This window comes from Balearica regulorum, chromosome 15 (assembly GCF_011004875.1).
Source record: "Balearica regulorum gibbericeps isolate bBalReg1 chromosome 15, bBalReg1.pri, whole genome shotgun sequence".
Taxonomy (NCBI): domain Eukaryota; kingdom Metazoa; phylum Chordata; class Aves; order Gruiformes; family Gruidae; genus Balearica; species Balearica regulorum.
In genome coordinates this window covers 6489639-6508608 of record NC_046198.1, presented here as the reverse complement: position 1 = coordinate 6508608, position 18970 = coordinate 6489639, and the positions used below count along the sequence as shown (strand labels likewise).

The following is an 18970-nucleotide window of genomic DNA, read 5'->3' as shown; positions in this document are numbered from 1 at the left end:
GGATAAACTACTCCAGCATAAAATACCACTGTGACAGCCTGTCTAGAAAAATGTCCCCTGCTTTGATTGCTCTGTAATTTTGGAGCAGTCATTAGAAATCAGTGGAAAAATTCTCATTGTGCATTTATCAATGTTTTTTCACCTGTTCTGTGCTTCAGCCTATGTATTTATGAACTGAATATAATAACAATAACAACATTATTTTACTGAGCAGATGTTAGGGGATATATTTCTGAAGATTTCCAGAGTGTGCTAAATGGTAGTGCACATACTTCCTAAGTCCAGAGAAACTTTTTTTTTTTTACATAGCTGTACTTAGTCAAGTTCTAACCTATTTTTACTTCCATTTTCAACTCTTTGAAGCCTATAAAATATTGCGTTGGCTTCAGAAGATGCTTATACTGGAAAGTTCCAGAGAACATGAAATGAGCATTTCAGAAAAAAATAAAGGGAAAGTCCTCATCTTTGCACTCAAAGGTGGCCTGAAATTCAACTTCTCAAAGAGCAGAAAAAGGCACAGCATCTGTTTTCATTACGGTGAACTGCTGTGCCTTTATGCAGCTTACATGTTGGGGAGTTCTCTAATTACTAAATGACACGTAGACTTCTGTCTTGAGAGTAAAAGGAACAACTGTTTCATCTAAGCCTAAGAGAGAGATTACTAAGAGCAGACTATGTCTTGATGGAGAAATGCAGTGCAGTAGGATGGATATTGCAGCAGAAATCATGTCATACAAGGTCTACCGTTATCTTCTATTTATTTCTTGCCCAGCAACTGCATTATGCTTAGTAAGAGCTACAAACACCATATAAAGCATCCTTTGGATTATTTCTCTATCGGTTCAGAAAAACATGGTCCCTCACAAGTATGACAAAATGTTGTTTCACGTTATGCTGAATCTAGCTGTTGTGGTGATTCTGTTTTTCCCAGTAGAAATGTTTACATCTCTTCTCTCTTTTGACAGCAACTCAACTAATGAGGGAACTAATGTAAAGAAGTGCTGCAAAGGATTCTGCATCGATATCTTGAAGAAGTTGTCTAAAACTGTCAAGTTCACATATGACCTGTATTTGGTGACTAATGGGAAACATGGCAAAAAAGTCAATAATGTGTGGAATGGAATGATTGGTGAAGTAAGTTCTGTTAGGTAAAAGAGCTCTTAAGTAAGACTTAGCAATGTTTTTCATTCTTTTGGAGAAATGAGATATTCTCTACTGAGTAATATTGGTGGTGTCTTCTCTTTGTGGATCAGGTGGTATATCATCGTGCAGTTATGGCTGTGGGGTCCCTCACTATTAATGAAGAGCGCTCTGAAGTGGTTGACTTTTCAGTGCCATTTGTTGAGACTGGGATTAGTGTCATGGTGTCACGGAGCAATGGCACAGTTTCACCATCTGCTTTTCTAGGTATGATTCTCCAACCCCTCCAGATCATTTAATTGCATTCCTATGGAGTTGGGTAGGTTTCATTGTTCGTTAAGCTATATGGTGCATTGACATGTTTCTATCAAGTTTTGAATTTTACATTAGGAAGTTTGTACTGTGTCAACATGCTGATTAACATGATTATTAGCACACGAAGATGGTGCTCTTGGTTTCAGATGCAGTAAGTGAAAACCAATGATAGTGATTTCAATATGACAAAGAATCCCTCAAAATCTTCAGTTGGGAAAATCACTTCTTCAAAACCTGCTTCTTCACAAACTAATTTATGCTTGTTTAGCCCATTATAAATGATTTCATATGTTTTTAACACTCACATTCACAAAACAATTTTAAAACCCCTTGTAGAATAGTTAAGGAAAAGAGACTCTTATGACTAGAAGAGACAACTAATTTGATAATAGTTACCTCTGGCTTCTGAACACCGTACTACTGCACTGGAGAGCTGAGTGTTTTGTCCACTGATGTAGTTGAACACTGGAGCTGTGATGATGCACTTGAACAGTGGGATATAGCAAAGAAATGAAAGGCTGGACAGAAAGGAGGTGGGCTGTAAAGAAACAAAGACTTTAGTGGTCTTTCCTTGTTTGCTTCTTGTTTCAATTCCTTATTTCTCCTTTCATTATTTCCCTCTCCTTCTCTTTTAGTGCATATTTTTTACTTCTATACTTGGTGGTTAGCCTGAATTTACCCGAGACTGAAAAGAGAATGAGCTGTGAGATGGATCAAAAAGAGCTAGGAATGCAGTTGTGTTCCTCATAGTATATTCAGACCCAGTATTTTTAAAGACATTTTGCACAGGAAAATAGTACTAATGACACTAAAATAATTTAAGTGAAATTGGAAAAAAAAAATAAAATAAAAAATCAGTGTTTTCCAGATATCTTACGAAACAGTTTAGTATGTCCAAGTCCATTCGGTCAGCAGTGATGCCATTTTTGCATCACTGATTGTATGGTTTCTTTTTAGATTGCTAAGTGTAAATTCTTCAGTTCCACTGAAATTGCTTGTAGCCATTGAGGACCAGATTGTTGGTGTAGTATCACCTACAAGTGGGCAAATAATTGGGTATCACCTACAAGTGGGCAAATAATCATCATTTAGCCACAGAGCTTACTGCTCGTACATGTTCCATAATGGCACATTGCAGAGATGATGCAAGTAATGTAAAACAGTGAGTAAAGAAATAACTTCCCAAACTTGGTGATACCCAAACAAATTTTGTTGGTGGCTAATATTTGTTTAGTGAATGAAAGACTTTTTAATGAAATTATAAGAGTCTCTACTTTTAATGAAAATACTCAGATAGTGTCTTTTCAATTCCATAAGTCATTGACTTGTAAAGTTAATTCATTTTTAAAATTGCAGTTGAAATTATCATTTGAAATACAAGTACTGGGGTGTTTTCTAAATGTGCTGCAAGTGCAGTTGATTTTTACTATGAACTCTGCTTACCTCTTAAAAACCTGCTTACAACTACTATCAAAGAAGAGGCTGCTTTTGCATTTTTCACACCACCACAGTTACTAGATTTCTAAAATGCATTTAATGTAAATTTAAGTTAAGTTTCTGTGGAGATTTGTTTCAACTTTATTTAAACAAAGAAAGTAAGAGAAACGTCAAATCCAAATTTCTGTAATTCATAGGTGAGGTCAATTTTCTTTTTTGGAGGCATTGTTGCAATAGGAAATTTATGCCCCTGTTTATTTTATGGATTATTTAAGTATTGCTTTTGGTGGTTGGAGGTAAAACTTGAATTTAGTGGTGTAAGACTTTTTTTTATTGCTCAATATTCTCTGTGGCCAGTCATTTGAACTGTACATTCGCAAGTCACATATTAGTATTTTTCTGCCATATCATAGCTTTATTGAAAATTCTTATAAAATCTGCTGCTTGCTTTGAGAATTGAAGAACAGTACTGAATGTGTAATTTGATCTCGAATATGACAGGAAGATTGACTTTGTTTTTCACTTGATTTTGTACTTGTTCAATCTGCTTGCTATTCTAAACAGCTTTTTATTTTTCTATTGCTTCTTTTAATCCTCCACCTCGTTACCAGACTGCTTAAATTATTAAAGAGCATTCTGCTTAAACTGTTGTTTATAGCTCACTTTTTCACATCAGCTTGTTTTGCCCTTTGCCTTATTTAGATTTTGACAAAAAACTACCATTGCTGTTTCTACGCTGTTGCTTTTGATAAGAATTTTATCAGGCTTGCTTTCTTCTATGAGAATGCTGTCAAATTGTTTTAGATGAATTCTGATGTATTCCAGTTAATATGTGAATTCCTAGAATATTTTATATTTACTATATTCGGCTACATAATGTTTTTTTATCTGTCTGCATCAGAACAAATCTTTGTCTGCCTTTTAAGAATTCTGTTATTTTGCTAAGTTACTATTCTCTTCCAAACAAGTCATAGTAATTGATAGAACTTCATAACCTCTCTTAAAAATGAAACAATTTTTAAAAAATAAAATAAAAAATACTGTTCCTTAACCTTATCTTAAAAACAGAGAACAGTTTGGCTTCAAATTTCCCTGCCTTGCCTTTTTTCGTTTGCATCCAAAATCACCAGCGGGGCTATTTGGAATTTGGTCTTTTCTTTGTTCCAAATTGCTGAAAAAATTATAGCAAAGGCAAATGATCTCATGAGATTTGCATGCTTGGGCCCAAATTATTACACTTCCTTCTAGTTCTGGGTGAATCATTCATGTTAACTCGGAAAGGGTTCAGATTGGGCTATTGGGCTTAGCACACCTCAACTCTCACTCAGAGTCGTTTCCTGCAATGATGGAAGAATTGTCAGTGGTTCAAATCTTAATTTAAATTCAAAGAAGTATAAAGTTTGGATGGAAGAATCTCAGGCTTTCAAAAACAGGCAAAGCATTGGAACAAACTAATTTCTTGTCAGTTCAAGTGCTGCTTGATTCTGTCCTGATTTGAAATTTTATTCTAAGATTTTTTTTTCTCACACTTCAATGCACACTCACACTTGCATTATCTACCTAAATTAGGATATAAAATGTCCCCAAATCAGCTGACCTAATAAAAAGATAGTACTTTGCCATAGAAAACCTTTCTTACATATATCCTTATACCACGACAGCTACCACAGGGACTCCTGAAATGACAGAGGATTTGTGATTGGGCAAAACTGATATTTAAGAACTTTGCGTTATGACATATTATTACCATATCCAATCCTTTCAAAAAGTTGGTGCTTAGTCTGACATTTCAAACTGCTTTTAGTTTTCTCTTCCAACCTACTACTTCTACTTAATCATGTTTTTTCTTACTTTCAAACCAACATTGAGTTTTCCTTAAAAACCTTTTGATTTCAGAAATTTGCTCCCAGATAAGAATGAGATATTCAAAAAGATGTGTTTGCAATTGGTAAAAACAACATCTTCATTGCAGGTAGATGAAAGTGAACACAGAGAGAAAAGAATTCTGAAACAAAAAAAATTTACTTCGAATGCAAGTATTTAGCTTTTTTCCCCAACACTTTTTCTTGGATAGAAAACGAGAGAGAAATCTACTTCACTAAATTACCAAATGTATTAAACATATGCTTAATTGCTTTTGCTCTGCAGAAACACAGTCATAATGGTTGGACCATTCTGTTGATAAATGCATATAACATAGGATAAATGGGCTACCTGATTGTGAACTGAATAAGCAGTGAGTCAAATCAATTATTTGCCACTCAGTGTCAGTTAAGGCTTTGTCATAGAAAAGTATGCAGTCTTTGGTTTTGAATTGAAACTCACATTTAAGATTTTGACTGTATTAATTTTGTATATAGTAACAGCAGTTCTTCATATATTGCTCCTTAGTTATTTGCTAGCATTTTGGTTGGTAAAAGCTAATTTAAAGAAGCTGCTGGGCTTGCCTGGTCAAAGACATTAGAATTCTTGTGCTGTGACTGGTTTAATGAACTGTGTTTCTGTTTCTTTTGTCTGATTTGCTGCAGAGCCTTTTAGTGCTTCTGTCTGGGTGATGATGTTTGTGATGCTTCTCATTGTGTCCGCCATGGCTGTCTTTATATTTGAGTACTTTAGTCCTGTAGGATATAACAGGAACTTAGCACAAGGCAGAGGTAAGCTTTGCATTTTACACAACCCTAGAGCTATAAAAAAAATAATGTATTCCCACCCCTTGCCCTCCATCTTTTAAAATAAACATAACATAAGAATAAAACAGTAAAAGCAGCTATGAAACTATGTTTGCTCTTCATTTAAAATATGATTTCTTGAGGGCTTATGCTCATGTTTGTATTCTAATTCATTGGAACAAAGACATATAGAAGGGTAAGTGATATCAGAGACAGTTGTATTCAGGCAGTGTTTGGTTATTATACTGTATCAGTTGTAGAGTGTCAGCTTAAAAAAAAACATTGGAATAAGTTCTACAGAATCCTGACTCTTATGAAATCTTGGTTAGTTCACAGATAATGATCTAAACTGGTGTGGTTTGGTGGGTAATCTGGAAAAATAGCAGTTACTTTCTATGTAGTTTTATGTAGTCCCTATAAAAATTCTGATGAACTCAGCCTTGAAATGTGGCCAGTGGCAGAAGGTCATCACTTCTTTCTGTGTAGCATCCTTGGTTATAGAAACTTCAATTTTATAATACACCAGCACAACAAATTTAATACAGAGTTTGCCTTTCTCAGTGAAAGCTGCAGTTGTATATCATTAGCACTTCGACCTGAGAATGAGGATTCCATGTATTGTGGTGCCCTCATCCTTCCCTTTCTTCACTTACAATTAAGAGTGCAGACTGCTTTTAATTTGTAAATCATACTTGCCTCATTTTATAACAAGACATCTTCCAGCTTGGTGAACACAGTTCTGGAGACTATTACAAGCTAATGGTTTCTTCTAGATTATGATTGGTTTGTTCCCTGGAAAAGGGGATTATTGTGATGTTTAGATGATGTTATCATATCAATAAAATGTGTAACCTCTGTCCAAAGGAAAAACTGGGTTTAAGAAGGGGAAATCAAAGATGAATATAGACACTAGGGATCTAGGGGCAGGCTGTTCTTTTCTGTGCCACCTCATGTGCCAGAACTGATTATTTAGCCACAAAGGAATATTATGGCACTAGACCATCCTGATTTAGCTCTAGAGACTTGCCACGAATCCAGAGCCGTTCATTTGAAACGTGGGAAGTTTAAAATAAATGGGAACCTTTGTGTAAATTACTCCTTTCCCAGGGCATTTTTAGCAGGATGAAGCTTGATGGTAATACAAACTCCAGTAGCATAAAGAGCACTTTAGACTGCTTTCTTGGCATATGCTTTCCTTATCATTGCTGTTCAGAAAATACATATTATCCCTGTATCAGCTCAATCTTAAATGGCTCTAGAAGGTAGTTTCATGAACCAAAAGTCAGCTCCATTGTGTTTATGTTACTGTACTCTATCTTCTGAGCACAGCTGCAGACTAGAAAGAGGACAATCCACGATGTTGTGCTTGATTGCATTGTGAAAAATTTGCACTGTATTAGAGGGCATTTCCACTGAAATAAGAACATGCACTGAGTATACCCACTTTGGGTTTTATTCTTTTAATAATAACTAAATTATTATTAAAATGATGATTAATAATTAAATCTGGGTTTTTAATATGCATCCCCTTGGATAAAGGGACAGGGCAGGGAAGGAGGTAATATTACAGGTGTCTGCATCAGAACTTATTGTATGAAATGCTATTTAATTAAAAAATAGATACTTATAAAAAGGTCAAATGAGTCACATTCAGGGGAGGCTTGTTTCTCTCCATTGAGGATAAGGGGAGTCTAGATGATGAGCAATATGTGATGACTGCACTGTACTTAGCTAGAGCTGGGTAAGAGCAAATTTCCCTTTATTCTCATGGAGCACTACAAATACAGCCTTTTAAGTGGATAACAGCATTGCTAATCCACTTCTGCTGCTCTGTGGGCATGAGGGCATCATGCTGACCACCTCTTGCTTTGGGATGAATTAAAAGCTGACTGAAAACAGGAATAACAAAAATTACAAATGGATTAGCTGGGACAGGTTTCCACCTGTAATGCCAACACATTTGAAGCCGCAGAACTGACTGAACGTGAGAGGCAGCCAGAGTCTAAGTTCATTCTAAGTTTTGTATCTATACAGGTAGCTCCTTTGTGTTGATTTACTGATTTATCCTCTGAGTGCAAAGTTGCTTAAAAGTATGTGACATATTGACACATTTTGTTCTTAAATATGCTTACATAAAGTTCAAAAAGTGTGATGTTGGAAGACTGGAGAGGATACAAAATAATTTGAGTGAGAAAAGTACTAGAATTGAATCATTAAGACTTAAACCTACAGTTTTCCATTTTACATGTCTGCTGGCACAGAAGACTGAAAGGGGCAATACTGTGGCACATACCTTACTGCAAGAGACTTATCAGTTTGCTTCTCCAAACGTATGCTTTCCATTTTCATTTTAAAACTTTTGAAGTAAGTGCCACATAGAAAAATGTTGAAATATTTTTTTACAAATATGAAAATAATTGTCATTACAATAGAGAGTACCTATGGTAAATCCTGTGATTCCATTGGGGGTACCATGAATATGTACTGAAATATTTTTAAACTATAGGTTTGTGAATACTTTTTTATTACGTAGGGTATCTTGCCAAGATTTCATTTAATTGCAACAAAAATAACGGCTCTTTGCAATTACAGATCCCCATGGACCATCCTTTACCATTGGAAAGGCAGTGTGGTTACTCTGGGGCTTGGTGTTCAACAACTCTGTGCCCGTGCAAAACCCCAAAGGGACGACCAGTAAAATCATGGTATCGGTTTGGGCTTTCTTTGCTGTCATTTTCCTGGCTAGTTATACTGCCAACTTGGCTGCATTTATGATTCAAGAGGAATTTGTTGACCAAGTGACTGGACTAAGTGATAAGAAGGTAGGTCTTCAGCTCACAAGTGGTCAGTGTCCATTCGTCATGATCCTTCTACGAATTTGTACTTTGTGTTAAAAAAACCTCAGCAAGATAATAAGCTAAAACTGGATGATTTCATACTGAGTGTAACCCTTTACTGAAAACCTAAGACCAAAAGTATGAAAATACAAGACTGTTTTTAAAGTCTTTGAGTTGCCTTTTCAAAGGTAACTGCATTAATGGAAAAGTACTTTTATTTTATGATGGAGATCCATTCCTGTTGTGTTAAAAGGAATGCCTCACCAATACAGAAAATCTTGAAAAATGAAAAAGTCAGCTTGAATGCAGGGAAGGCATGTTTAAAATTATTTTAACATCTCTGTGTGGAGTATTTATAATATATGAATTGACAAAATGTTCATAAAACCAGCAACTTTCCAGTAATTATCAGAAGCAATTTAATGCTCCTGAAAGAATGTCTTTTTGCTTTCTATATAGTGTGCAAGGAAGTTATAGAAAGAGTTCAGATTTAAAGTGGTGCCAGCACCAATAGGCAAAGAGAAATGGTAACAAGCGATACATATTGTCTGTGAATGTTTGAATGTTTTCCTTGTATAAAATGGCAAGCATAAATAGGAAAAATAAACAGGTAAGAAAATTTAGGGGTTTGTGAAGTGAGATGTAAATTACATAGGATAAGGTGCAGAATTTTGATGGGTTTGTGGAAGATGCTTTCTTAATTCAAGAACTTTTGTGACAATTGCACTTTGAGCAGTAGACTCTGATAATTCACTTAAACCCTACTGCAGTTTCACACAAATTGACAAATAATAAATATGCCTATTTTTCATATTGTTCTAGCTTGACTGAACTGCCTTCTGCTGAAAGTATGCTTTCCAGATCTTTGTACTAGTGAATTTTAATCAATAGCCTTATAAATCAGAAACCTAGCAATTACTTCTTTTTTATTTCATTTGTGTGACTGCTTTGTAACAGTGGTATTGCATGGAAGGATTCAAGTCCATTTGCAAAATTATTGTTGTGATGGATATGCACAAAATACATGAAGGGCATGCTATTTTCAAGTTTGTGCCCAGTTGTTTTAAAATGAAACTAAATATTGACATTAAGAAGTAATGTTTAAATAGAGTATAACACAGGGGAGAGCTTCACAAGGGATTTATCTCAAAGGACAGAAAAGAAAGGAAATACTTATTCGAAAGAAGCCAACAGCTCAGATGATAGCCTTGTGTCTGGTTTTTGTTTTAATTGCTTTTTATGACCAGCCTTTGATTGATCTCCTGAGGTATCAAAGCATGAATTGCAAGCATGGCTAGCGGAAAGACAGATAAAAAGAAACAAAAAATTATAGTAGTTTTGTTTTCATTATGTTGTGTTGTCACAAAACCTTTGAAAAAGTATGAAGACTGTTAAATATACCTTTATTTTAAGATAATATTCTTAGTAAGAATAAAAGATATTAAATATAAAGATATAAAAATATACAGATAAAAGGTATTCTCTTGAGGATTTAAGAAAAAGAAAAAAGGATTTGAGAAATGCCTTTCTCCTTCTTGTGAGAAGGTACAGAAAGTACAGAGTGTTTTCCTGGGAAGTCTTCGTTTTGGCAGCATTTGGCTCGCACCTGGCACAGCACTAGCATTTGGGTCTGCCAGTGCACCCTTATTTTCTTCTCTGCTGGCTGTTTGCCACAGTCTTATGGGCTGGGAAAATGTCAGTGTTTGTTCTGTTGCTTTTGGCTAATAACTTCCTTATTTTTGTAATTTTTTCTGTTCTCTCTGCTAAGTAGGATTTTATTTCCAGAAAAAGCAAAATAAAAATAGAAAAATACTTGAATCAGAAAATAGCATCTGCTTTTGTGCAGCCTTCTGATCATTTATTAGATCTGCCACCTTTGTTTTTATTTTACAGTTCCTCAAATTTTGCCTGAAGCATACAGAGATAAATCAGGGGAGCCATGTCTTTTCTGTTTAAATTAAGCCAGAAGTCCAGAAAAGAAATTATGATCTATTTCAAAACATTCTTCTTGAAATACACAGATTTTGTCTCCTCTACAGTTCTGAGGTTTCTCAGTTTTTAAAAATTCAAATAATTAAGGATAATTTATGGGAATATAATCTGATTCATGTTAAATTATTTTTCTCCTCTCTTTGTCTTGTTGCTGCAATGTTGTTAGTAGGAGAGCAGTTCAGGAACTCGCAACAGTTTTACTGTGTTCAGTAGAGAACTCTGACTCTTGCGGCAAGCAAAGCAGTAATAGGCAAATGCCAGGGAGAAGGGACAGAAGTATGGGTAAAATTAATTTTAAATAAGTAATATGTAGAAGTTCAATAAATTTTGAAAAAACTTCTGGGCTGGTAAATCAGTTTACTATTATTCCCCTCTCCCCTTTTTCCTACTGCCATGACTGAAGAGTCGAGCTCTTTCATCAATGCAATAAGGTATTCCCAGTTAGAGCTCCTGGGGTTTCTCAGTCCAGCTCTGTACCTGGTGGACTATAGAGAAGAGAAGCCAAGAAAACCCTTCTCTCTGAGCTGTCATCCCTGACCCTTGGCATTCAATATCTTCCCAGTCAGGGAATGTGTTACACTCTCGCGTCTAGTTCACTAGGTTTGCTGAACACATGATAACGTGCTCTTTCCCCTTCTTGACTTCAAGACCTCTTGATAGTTTCCTCAACCTTCATAATGTTGCTAATGAATTTCTGAATACCATGTCATCTATGTGTCACCGAGAAATACATGGCACAGCATGTACTGGAGTTACCAGGGGTGGGTGTTCATAAACTCAAATGATTCAGAAAATGAGAAGAAAATTATATTTTGACATCCTAGTGTATGTAAAAGATTTTTAAAAGCTTTGTGTTCATAAAAAGGTACAGAAAATTAGTCGAAAGTATCCAGCAAAGCTGCCATTTGTAGCACTTGTTACTTTTGAGACAATTTATGTCTTTTTCATGTAGTGAAAGAGAGACAAGATTACTCAGGGAGAGTAGATGGGAGACTCAGAGAGAGTCTTGCAAAGCATTTATCTGCTGTGATTCCTCCAGTCACATTTTAAGAAATGCCCCATGTGCATGTGGTCTAGGGGATTCTCTTCAACCTTAATAGGAAACCTTAGTTATGCCATTTACAAGTTCCTTATTTTTGGAAGATGCACAGTAATCTTGTAACGTTGGCTTTATATTTTTGTGCAATAAGACAACACAAGTTCTAGAGTTACTTAGAAATATGTCTATGTCAAAACAGAGCAGACTGAGGTCAAAACGCAGCATGGATGATGGGATTGTTAGGGTGATCCCCTTACCCCAATCCATCTTTCCACCTCAACATTAGACCTTTACAGTGCTTTTAGAGAGTTGTCAGACATAGATATCAACTGCATTTTAGTAACTGATGATTATAAAAATAGTCTTGGAATTACTAAACACAGTAGCTATATTTTTCAAAGATCAGAAATCAGATAGTCAGTGTTCTCCATCTGGTAGAAGAAGAAAACAGAGAGTTCAAATATGGGTGTTTTTCCAAATATGGGTGTTTTTCTATCACTCCAAACCAGCCATAATTCCCACTAATATCTGCATTAGCAGAGGGAGAATATTTACTACTTTCTACTATTTTAGTAATGTTTTCCACAGTTCCTTAAAATACTTCAGAACAATAACAAACAACTGCTCTGAATACCAACCTTTTCAGGCAAACACACAAATCTTCAGATGAAGTCAGTATTTAATGTTTGTGAAAGATCACTTTACTGACTAATAGAATAGTTGGTTTTATTAAGGCCTATAGGTGAAACAAAATAAAAGCAATAGGACTGTTTCCTCAGCTCAGCCATCCTGCTTGGGATTCCTAGACCAGTAGGACTGGAGTTTTGTTACCATGTGCCACAGTTCTAGCAGCTGGCAGAGCATGGTGAAACAAGAACAAATTGATTAGTCTTCTGAATAATAGTAGATCTCTCCACAATTATGATTCAAACAGGGAGCTTGTGCATTCAATTTAAGGATTTTATTAGCAATTAAAAAAAAAAAAAAACAAAACCCAAAACATTTCAGAAAATGTCTAGGAAGAAAATTGCATCCTAGCAGACATGATTTTTTTTTTTTTTCCATTATGGGGCTTCAGGGAAAATGAGTGCATATAGAGACTCGATGGGTTTTCTTGTCTCATGCCTGCCACATAGATCTTTGCTGCAATCACAGTCCCTATATGCTTCTCCAGGACATGTCAGTTCACAGAATATAAGTTTAAAATTATTGATGAGAACTTTATACACTTTAGATATGAGTGCACCATTAGTAAAAAGATTTTAAACTCTTTCTTTCTCCTTTACACGTAGTCTGTGAGCAGGCAATAGTAGCAGACAATCATTTAAAAACAAAATTATCTCCTTGTGACTGTTAAAATTTGTTGGTTAGGTGTCTTGTGCCAAGAAATTCCAGTCAATGGATGGTGTTTGGAACTATTTATCTCTCTGAATTTTCTATATTTGAATCCCTTGTATGAATTATTTCATCCTGAATTGCTTGTTATTCCCACAATCTTTGAATGAACTAGTACTTTTTATTAATCCTTGCTCTCCTGCAGAAATATTTTTGTGTTCCATGAATGTTCAGTTTGGGACAGATACCTCAATTCCTTCAACCGTTCCTATTGAAAGGAACTCCTCCAAATAATTTAATGAGGAATGTTAATAATGAACATTCTTGAAAAGTGAAAATATTCAGAACCAAACTCCATTTCTAAATTACCGGGACACTCCACCATAATCATCTTCCTGTTCCCTCAATTCCCCTGCCACATGCGAGGATTAGGAATTAAGCCTGCAGAATACTCACTACAGTTGAATTTCCAAAAAAAATTTTCCCAGTATGTGCAGCAGCAATTTTTACAGGTCTTGAAATTGGCATTGTTTCTTTAATTATTCCTCCCCCCCCCCCCCCCCCCCCCCCCAGTTCTGTTGATTGGAAAATTTGATACCGACATTAGGAGATACTGGAAGCCATCTCGCTACTTCAGGGATTAATTATCTGTAGATTTAAATAAAGTTAATAGCAAGCTACATCTATATCAGTAGAATCTCTGGTCACATATTTAAGTGCAGGGTTTGTCTCAATGTTGCATAATAAACACAAAAAGGAGATAGCAAATATAGCCTAAGAACCGTGACTAGTGTACAGTGTAATTTTAGTGCATGGGTCAATTAGTATGTGTAAAGAAGTACCAAAGTAATAATTTAAACAGTTAAGCTGTGAAAAGGGAAAATGAGAAAAGTAAGACATCTGTTAGCTAAACGAATAGAGAAAAATAGAGTTCATTCCTCTATGCTTTGTCAAAATATGCTTAATTAAAATGAAGCATTTAATTGTAGCTCTGTAACATGAAAATATTGTTGCAGCAATAATTTCACAGTTAAGGTTTGATGGAATTGAAAATACTCCCAGTTTTTGTAGAAGCCTATTTGTATTCTCTTTGCAAATTGGCACAGGATCCTGAGAATTCTTGATGCCCTGAGACCAAACTTGAAAAAGAGTATTACATATGTAGCCCAAAGGAAGCAACAGCTGGATAAATATTAGCTGTCTCTTGCAGCACAGCGTATATAGATTGCTCTTCTAACTTCAACAGTAAAAACGGAGTGCATTTTACCGTGGAATTAATGGATGACTGCTTTTATCAATGCTCAATTGAATTTCCTCATTAGCCAATAGTTCCTCTAATTTGAGTGCCCTTTTTCATTTATTTCTTAAAGAAACATTTTAACTTAATCTTAAAGTGTCACTTGATATTTAAAGGGACATATTGACATATAAAATTTTCAGGTCTGTTAGCAAAAGTTCATGTGAGATTATCTGAATGATTTCCAAATCTGAAACCTGAGTGTGCTCTGAGCTATTGCTATTCCTTTGCAGACATTCCCTGGCTTGCTTGTTTGTGCTGATGCAATAGTGATATAGAGGGTGAAATTGCAGAATAAGCCTACATGCCATCAAACAAATGGTTTGTAGGTTTAAATTGTAGGAATAAATAGGGACTAGGATTATAGGTGTGAGAGCTCCAGAAGCTCTTTCCATGTTAAGCGATGTAGCTGCTGAGCCCCTGGGGAAGATGCAAGGACTTTTATTCCCCTTGAATCACGATGGGGAAGGAACGCCAGCCCTCAGCCCGTCCATCCCTGCGCACAGGCTTCCTGCACTTACCTGCGCCCCTGGGGAGTAAGGTGTTAGGCTTCCTGTTGGGTAGTGCAAACGATCCTTTGGACTTCTTTGTGTGGGGACCCACAACGTCTCAATTGAGATGAAGCTGTGAAATGACGGTCAACAAAATACTGTTTTCTTTGATTGCTGTTTACCAGTGTGTCTGCTTGTAGTTTGGGTTCTCTAGGGAGACTCTGGCAGATGAGGAACATCTCCTCCAGTATCTGCACCAGTTTCTGTGGTCCTGCCATATTACAATGCATGGGATAAACTCACATCAGAATGGTGAAATTGAGCTGGTTTTACTTTGGATGTAGATGTTTCTGTAAGTGCAGCCAGTGTGAAGACACAGTTTTGGGTATAACAGAGCTGAATTAACCCACATCATTTGAGTAGAAGAAATTCGAGGCACCTTATACGACTTCTGTTTTGTTCAACCTGAAATTGCCCTTCTTCACATTTTGAATGCCCCAAACACTTTGCTTTTCCCTTTTCTCTCCAGTTTCAAAGGCCGTATGATTATTCACCTCCTTTTCGATTTGGAACAGTCCCAAATGGAAGCACAGAGAGGAATATCAGAAACAACTACCCTGATATGCACCTTTACATGACTAAGTATAATCAGAAAGGAGTTGAAGATGCCTTGGTCAGCTTGAAAACTGGGTAAGCTTTTTCCGATTAGTTTTAAAGAATACCGCAGACTTTGCAGAAACAGAATATTGATCCGTACTTATGGTGATGGTGAACAGCCTGATGTCAGGCATGCTGTGTAGTACATGGCTCTTTTTTCAACTGCGCTGTACAGATATCAGAAAGGAAAATGATTGCCTGTGATTTGTATGACTATTTTAAAATTGCATAAAAGTTTCAATATCCTATGTAAAATAGATTCAAAGGGCAATATTAGTTTTTCTCAAATTTAAAGACAGATGATACAGATAGACCTGGGTTTGGGTGGTGGCTCAACACAGAACATGATGTTTTATAGAATCCCTGATTACCTTTGCAGAACTCTCTCTCAAAGGAATGTGCTTTTGCAGGGCAAATTTCTGAGAAAGCTTGTTTGTCTGGCCAATGTATAACTACTTGTTATTTCTTTTCAACCTCCTCTCCCTTTGGTATGCTTTTAGGTCCACTCTTACATTTTCTTCCCTCCTCAAATTAGCATGGCCCTGTACATTTACTGTCACATCTGAAGTATTGATTTTGATCTTTGTAAAATCTGTTGAGATGATAGACTCAAATGTACTATCATATCCTGCTTCTGGCAATCTTGGTAAATATTCTGACAAACATTATTGTCCTTCATTAAGATGTGAGATTTAGACTTGAGTGCCATCCATCCTTTTCTCTGAACTAGCCCATTCTGCCTGGTTGGACAGAGACTGAATTTTCTTTCTTAATCCTCAAAAGGTATGAGAGTGACTCACTACTTGTATCAGTATTCATCTGGGTGACAGGAATGTGTCAGCTTCAGTAATGTTTTCTAAACATATAGGCTTGATAATAGCACGTGTATTTTTGTTAGTAATACTGGAGTACAATACTCATAATTTATCACTATAGTTTGTTTAGATTTGTTTTGAAGCGAGAAGGTTAAGTTACCCACAGTGGATTTGAGTACATCTACTCTAGTGGCTGTTTCAAGGCACATCTTGCCTGCTGTTATTTATGGTGAGCACAGGACACCTTTTTCCCATGCTAAATTAAGCTGTTAATTTTGGTCCTTTTTTGGGAACTGCTTGTCCTTTTAATTTTTACTCTCCTTTTCCTAAACGTGTAAGGGATTGTAACATATCTCTTATGAAAAAAACCCTGAAGTCCCGAAATCTTTCCTTAGAGTGCAGGTTCCCGTCTTAAAAAGTTATCCTTCTTACTGTTTCCTTCTCTGCTGTCTCCATGGTGCCCTCTGGACTCCCTCTGTCGTCATTTCTCAAGGCATTCTCAACGGGCATTTCTCAAGCACGGTTTGTCCCATCCCAAGACAGACATGTGACATAACATGAGATGAACATCACCCAAGGCCTTCCAAACTGGAGGCAGAGCTCCTGCTCCGACCAAGCCTGTGCGAGTTACATTTCCTGGGAAATTATGCATTACAGATAGTCAATGCTACCATTCTGACTGTGAATTTTTAAAGAAGCAGCTAGCCTTAATTCCAGCCATTGCTAGGGCTTGCTCAGTTGGATGGATAGTTTATTTGGGGGATATATATTCCTTGTAATTTTTGCCAACCATTTGTGCTACTGAAAGCCCTGAAAAAATGCTGTTAGCTTTAAAATCAGGACACTTGTCAGACACTTAAGCATGAAAAGGGGGGGCTACCTGACTGCAAGGGAGTTCAGGATGTCCACTAAAACTCAGACTGGCTGCTCTCGTGCCAGCTGCTGCTCTTTCTCAAAAGCTTTAGTCATTTTGACAGCATAAGCAATTCATTTTTTATAGATTCCCCCCCCCCCCCCCCCCCCCCCCCGCCTCCCTCCCCCTGGAGTTTCTTTCCTCTTCTAAGTGATTTCTCAGTGTGGACACCCCAGGTGTCTACCTTGCTCCCCTTGACTGACATTTCTGTAGCAGATGATGCAAATAAGCTGCCATGTGCGGTGTTTTCCGGATCAATATAAGTAACTGCTACATACAGCTGTGCTCCCTAGTATTTGGTCTGATGGCACCTACAGAAGGATTAAACACCATGCCATCAGCTGCTGCAGTTTGCCACAATAGAAGTGTCACTTTGTGTTTGCTTATGTCACAAGTTTGGACATTCCAGCAGGACTGTAGTGTCAAGTGGGCTTACGTATTTTCTGCGTTCAGTTTCTGCAGAGCAAGAACTGAGCAAACACCGAATCAACGTGGTGATTGTGGGCAGTAAACTCGGTTACAGATCAGGCAGCATGACTGTACCTTCTTTTTGCCTCAGAGTGGTTTCTCTCTGAAAAGATGATTTCATTTAGATGACCACACTGATCAGGCTCTGTCATCCTCACCTGGCACTTGCACCTTAAGCCCATCCAGATTTTCCTTTTCGTTAAGACCTTTGATGAGGATGTGACGGCAGTTCCTGTGGCTGACACTGCAGGGATCTCTGGAGCTAAAAGTGTTCTGGATGAAAGAGATGAGACTGTATAATATGAGACTGTAGTAACTTGCATTCTCTGTAGGGAGGAGAATAGAAAAGCATGAATAGGTATTCGGTAGTGTATTACAATTGCTTGCCTCTTCTTTTTCTCCAGACTCATATTCTTCAAAAAGATAATTTTTCACTTTTACCAAATTTTCTGTTCTGTTCCTCAGTATACATAACTGTTTCCCCATTTTTGTATACCTGCACTGTATCTTCTTTCTCCCTCATGAATTATTTGTCCAGATTGTTTCTTGCTTCCATGTAAAGTTTGCCCTTTCATCCTTATCTAGACTTGATCAAGCTTTCACCTTCCCTACTTCATTTGATCCCATGATTTTTAGTACATCTTGCCCCATGTGTTGCTGCTGCTTTTTTGAGGATGACCTTTCTCTCTTTCCTCAAACTGTTTCTGCTTCTGAGCAAATACGTAATTTCTATTTTCCTCTTCAGTATGTATGTGTTCTGCTTACCTTATTACGGCTATGTTGTCTGTTTTCATTTTTATCTCTAGTCAAAGCTATTCCTATACTTTTATCTTTTTTCATCCTTATCATTGGTAGCATAGAACAAGCAATTTTTCTTACCTATTGTAAAGCTTGCTGCTTCTGCACAGCTTTTTGAAGATGAACTACTTGGTAATTATAGAGTCATAGACTATAGACCTGGGAAGGACTCGCAAAGATTGTCTGTTTGATAGTGCTGCTGCTGCTGTGAGTCAAAATAAGTAGTACCTGTGTTATTCCTGAGGAATGTTTGTATAACCTGTATGTATTTCCAGTCTCACTTTTAAAACCACTTTTGCTTAACTGAAGACGTAAGATTTTGTCCCCTTGTATTCCTTCTATATAGTGTTTGATTCTGATTTTAAGGTGGAGCAAAAAATACCAGCAATCAGTCAATGACTGAAAAATGGTACACGTGGCATCTGATCTAAATAGAATCAAACTGTCAAGTAGTCTCTTGTCACAGTTCAGTCTGGTTTTATTGTATCTCAAAGCCTTATGTTTTTAGATCAGCTTTAATTAGCGTTAGCCTCTTGGAATGTATTGGGAATATCTTGATCTTTGAGACCATCGTGTTTAATACATAATGTTATAGAGTTGAACTGGAAGGAGAAAGTGGGAAGCAGACAAACATAAAGCTTAAGATGCATAGATTTCTCTAAGATTTCTTTTTTGTTGGAGACACGCTCCTGTCCATGTCCTAATTCTGAAAAGAAATTAAAAAACACACTGGGGCTTTTATCTTATTTTCTCACAGGAAGTGAAAA

At 36.7% G+C, this 18970-nt stretch overlaps 1 protein-coding gene across 3 annotated transcripts in view; it reads left to right on the top strand.

Moving 5' to 3' along the window:
- Positions 1 to 18970, top strand: part of GRIN2A (glutamate ionotropic receptor NMDA type subunit 2A) — a 189699-nt gene that overhangs the window by 126586 nt on the left and 44143 nt on the right. For all 3 annotated transcript variants that reach the window (XM_075767712.1, XM_075767714.1, XM_075767713.1), the window contains exons 7-11: positions 966 to 1134; positions 1254 to 1407; positions 5421 to 5546; positions 8154 to 8383; positions 15082 to 15242. In XM_075767712.1, the coding sequence (XP_075623827.1) occupies positions 966 to 1134; positions 1254 to 1407; positions 5421 to 5546; positions 8154 to 8383; positions 15082 to 15242 (840 nt within the window). The remainder of the gene's footprint in view (positions 1 to 965; positions 1135 to 1253; positions 1408 to 5420; positions 5547 to 8153; positions 8384 to 15081; positions 15243 to 18970) is intronic.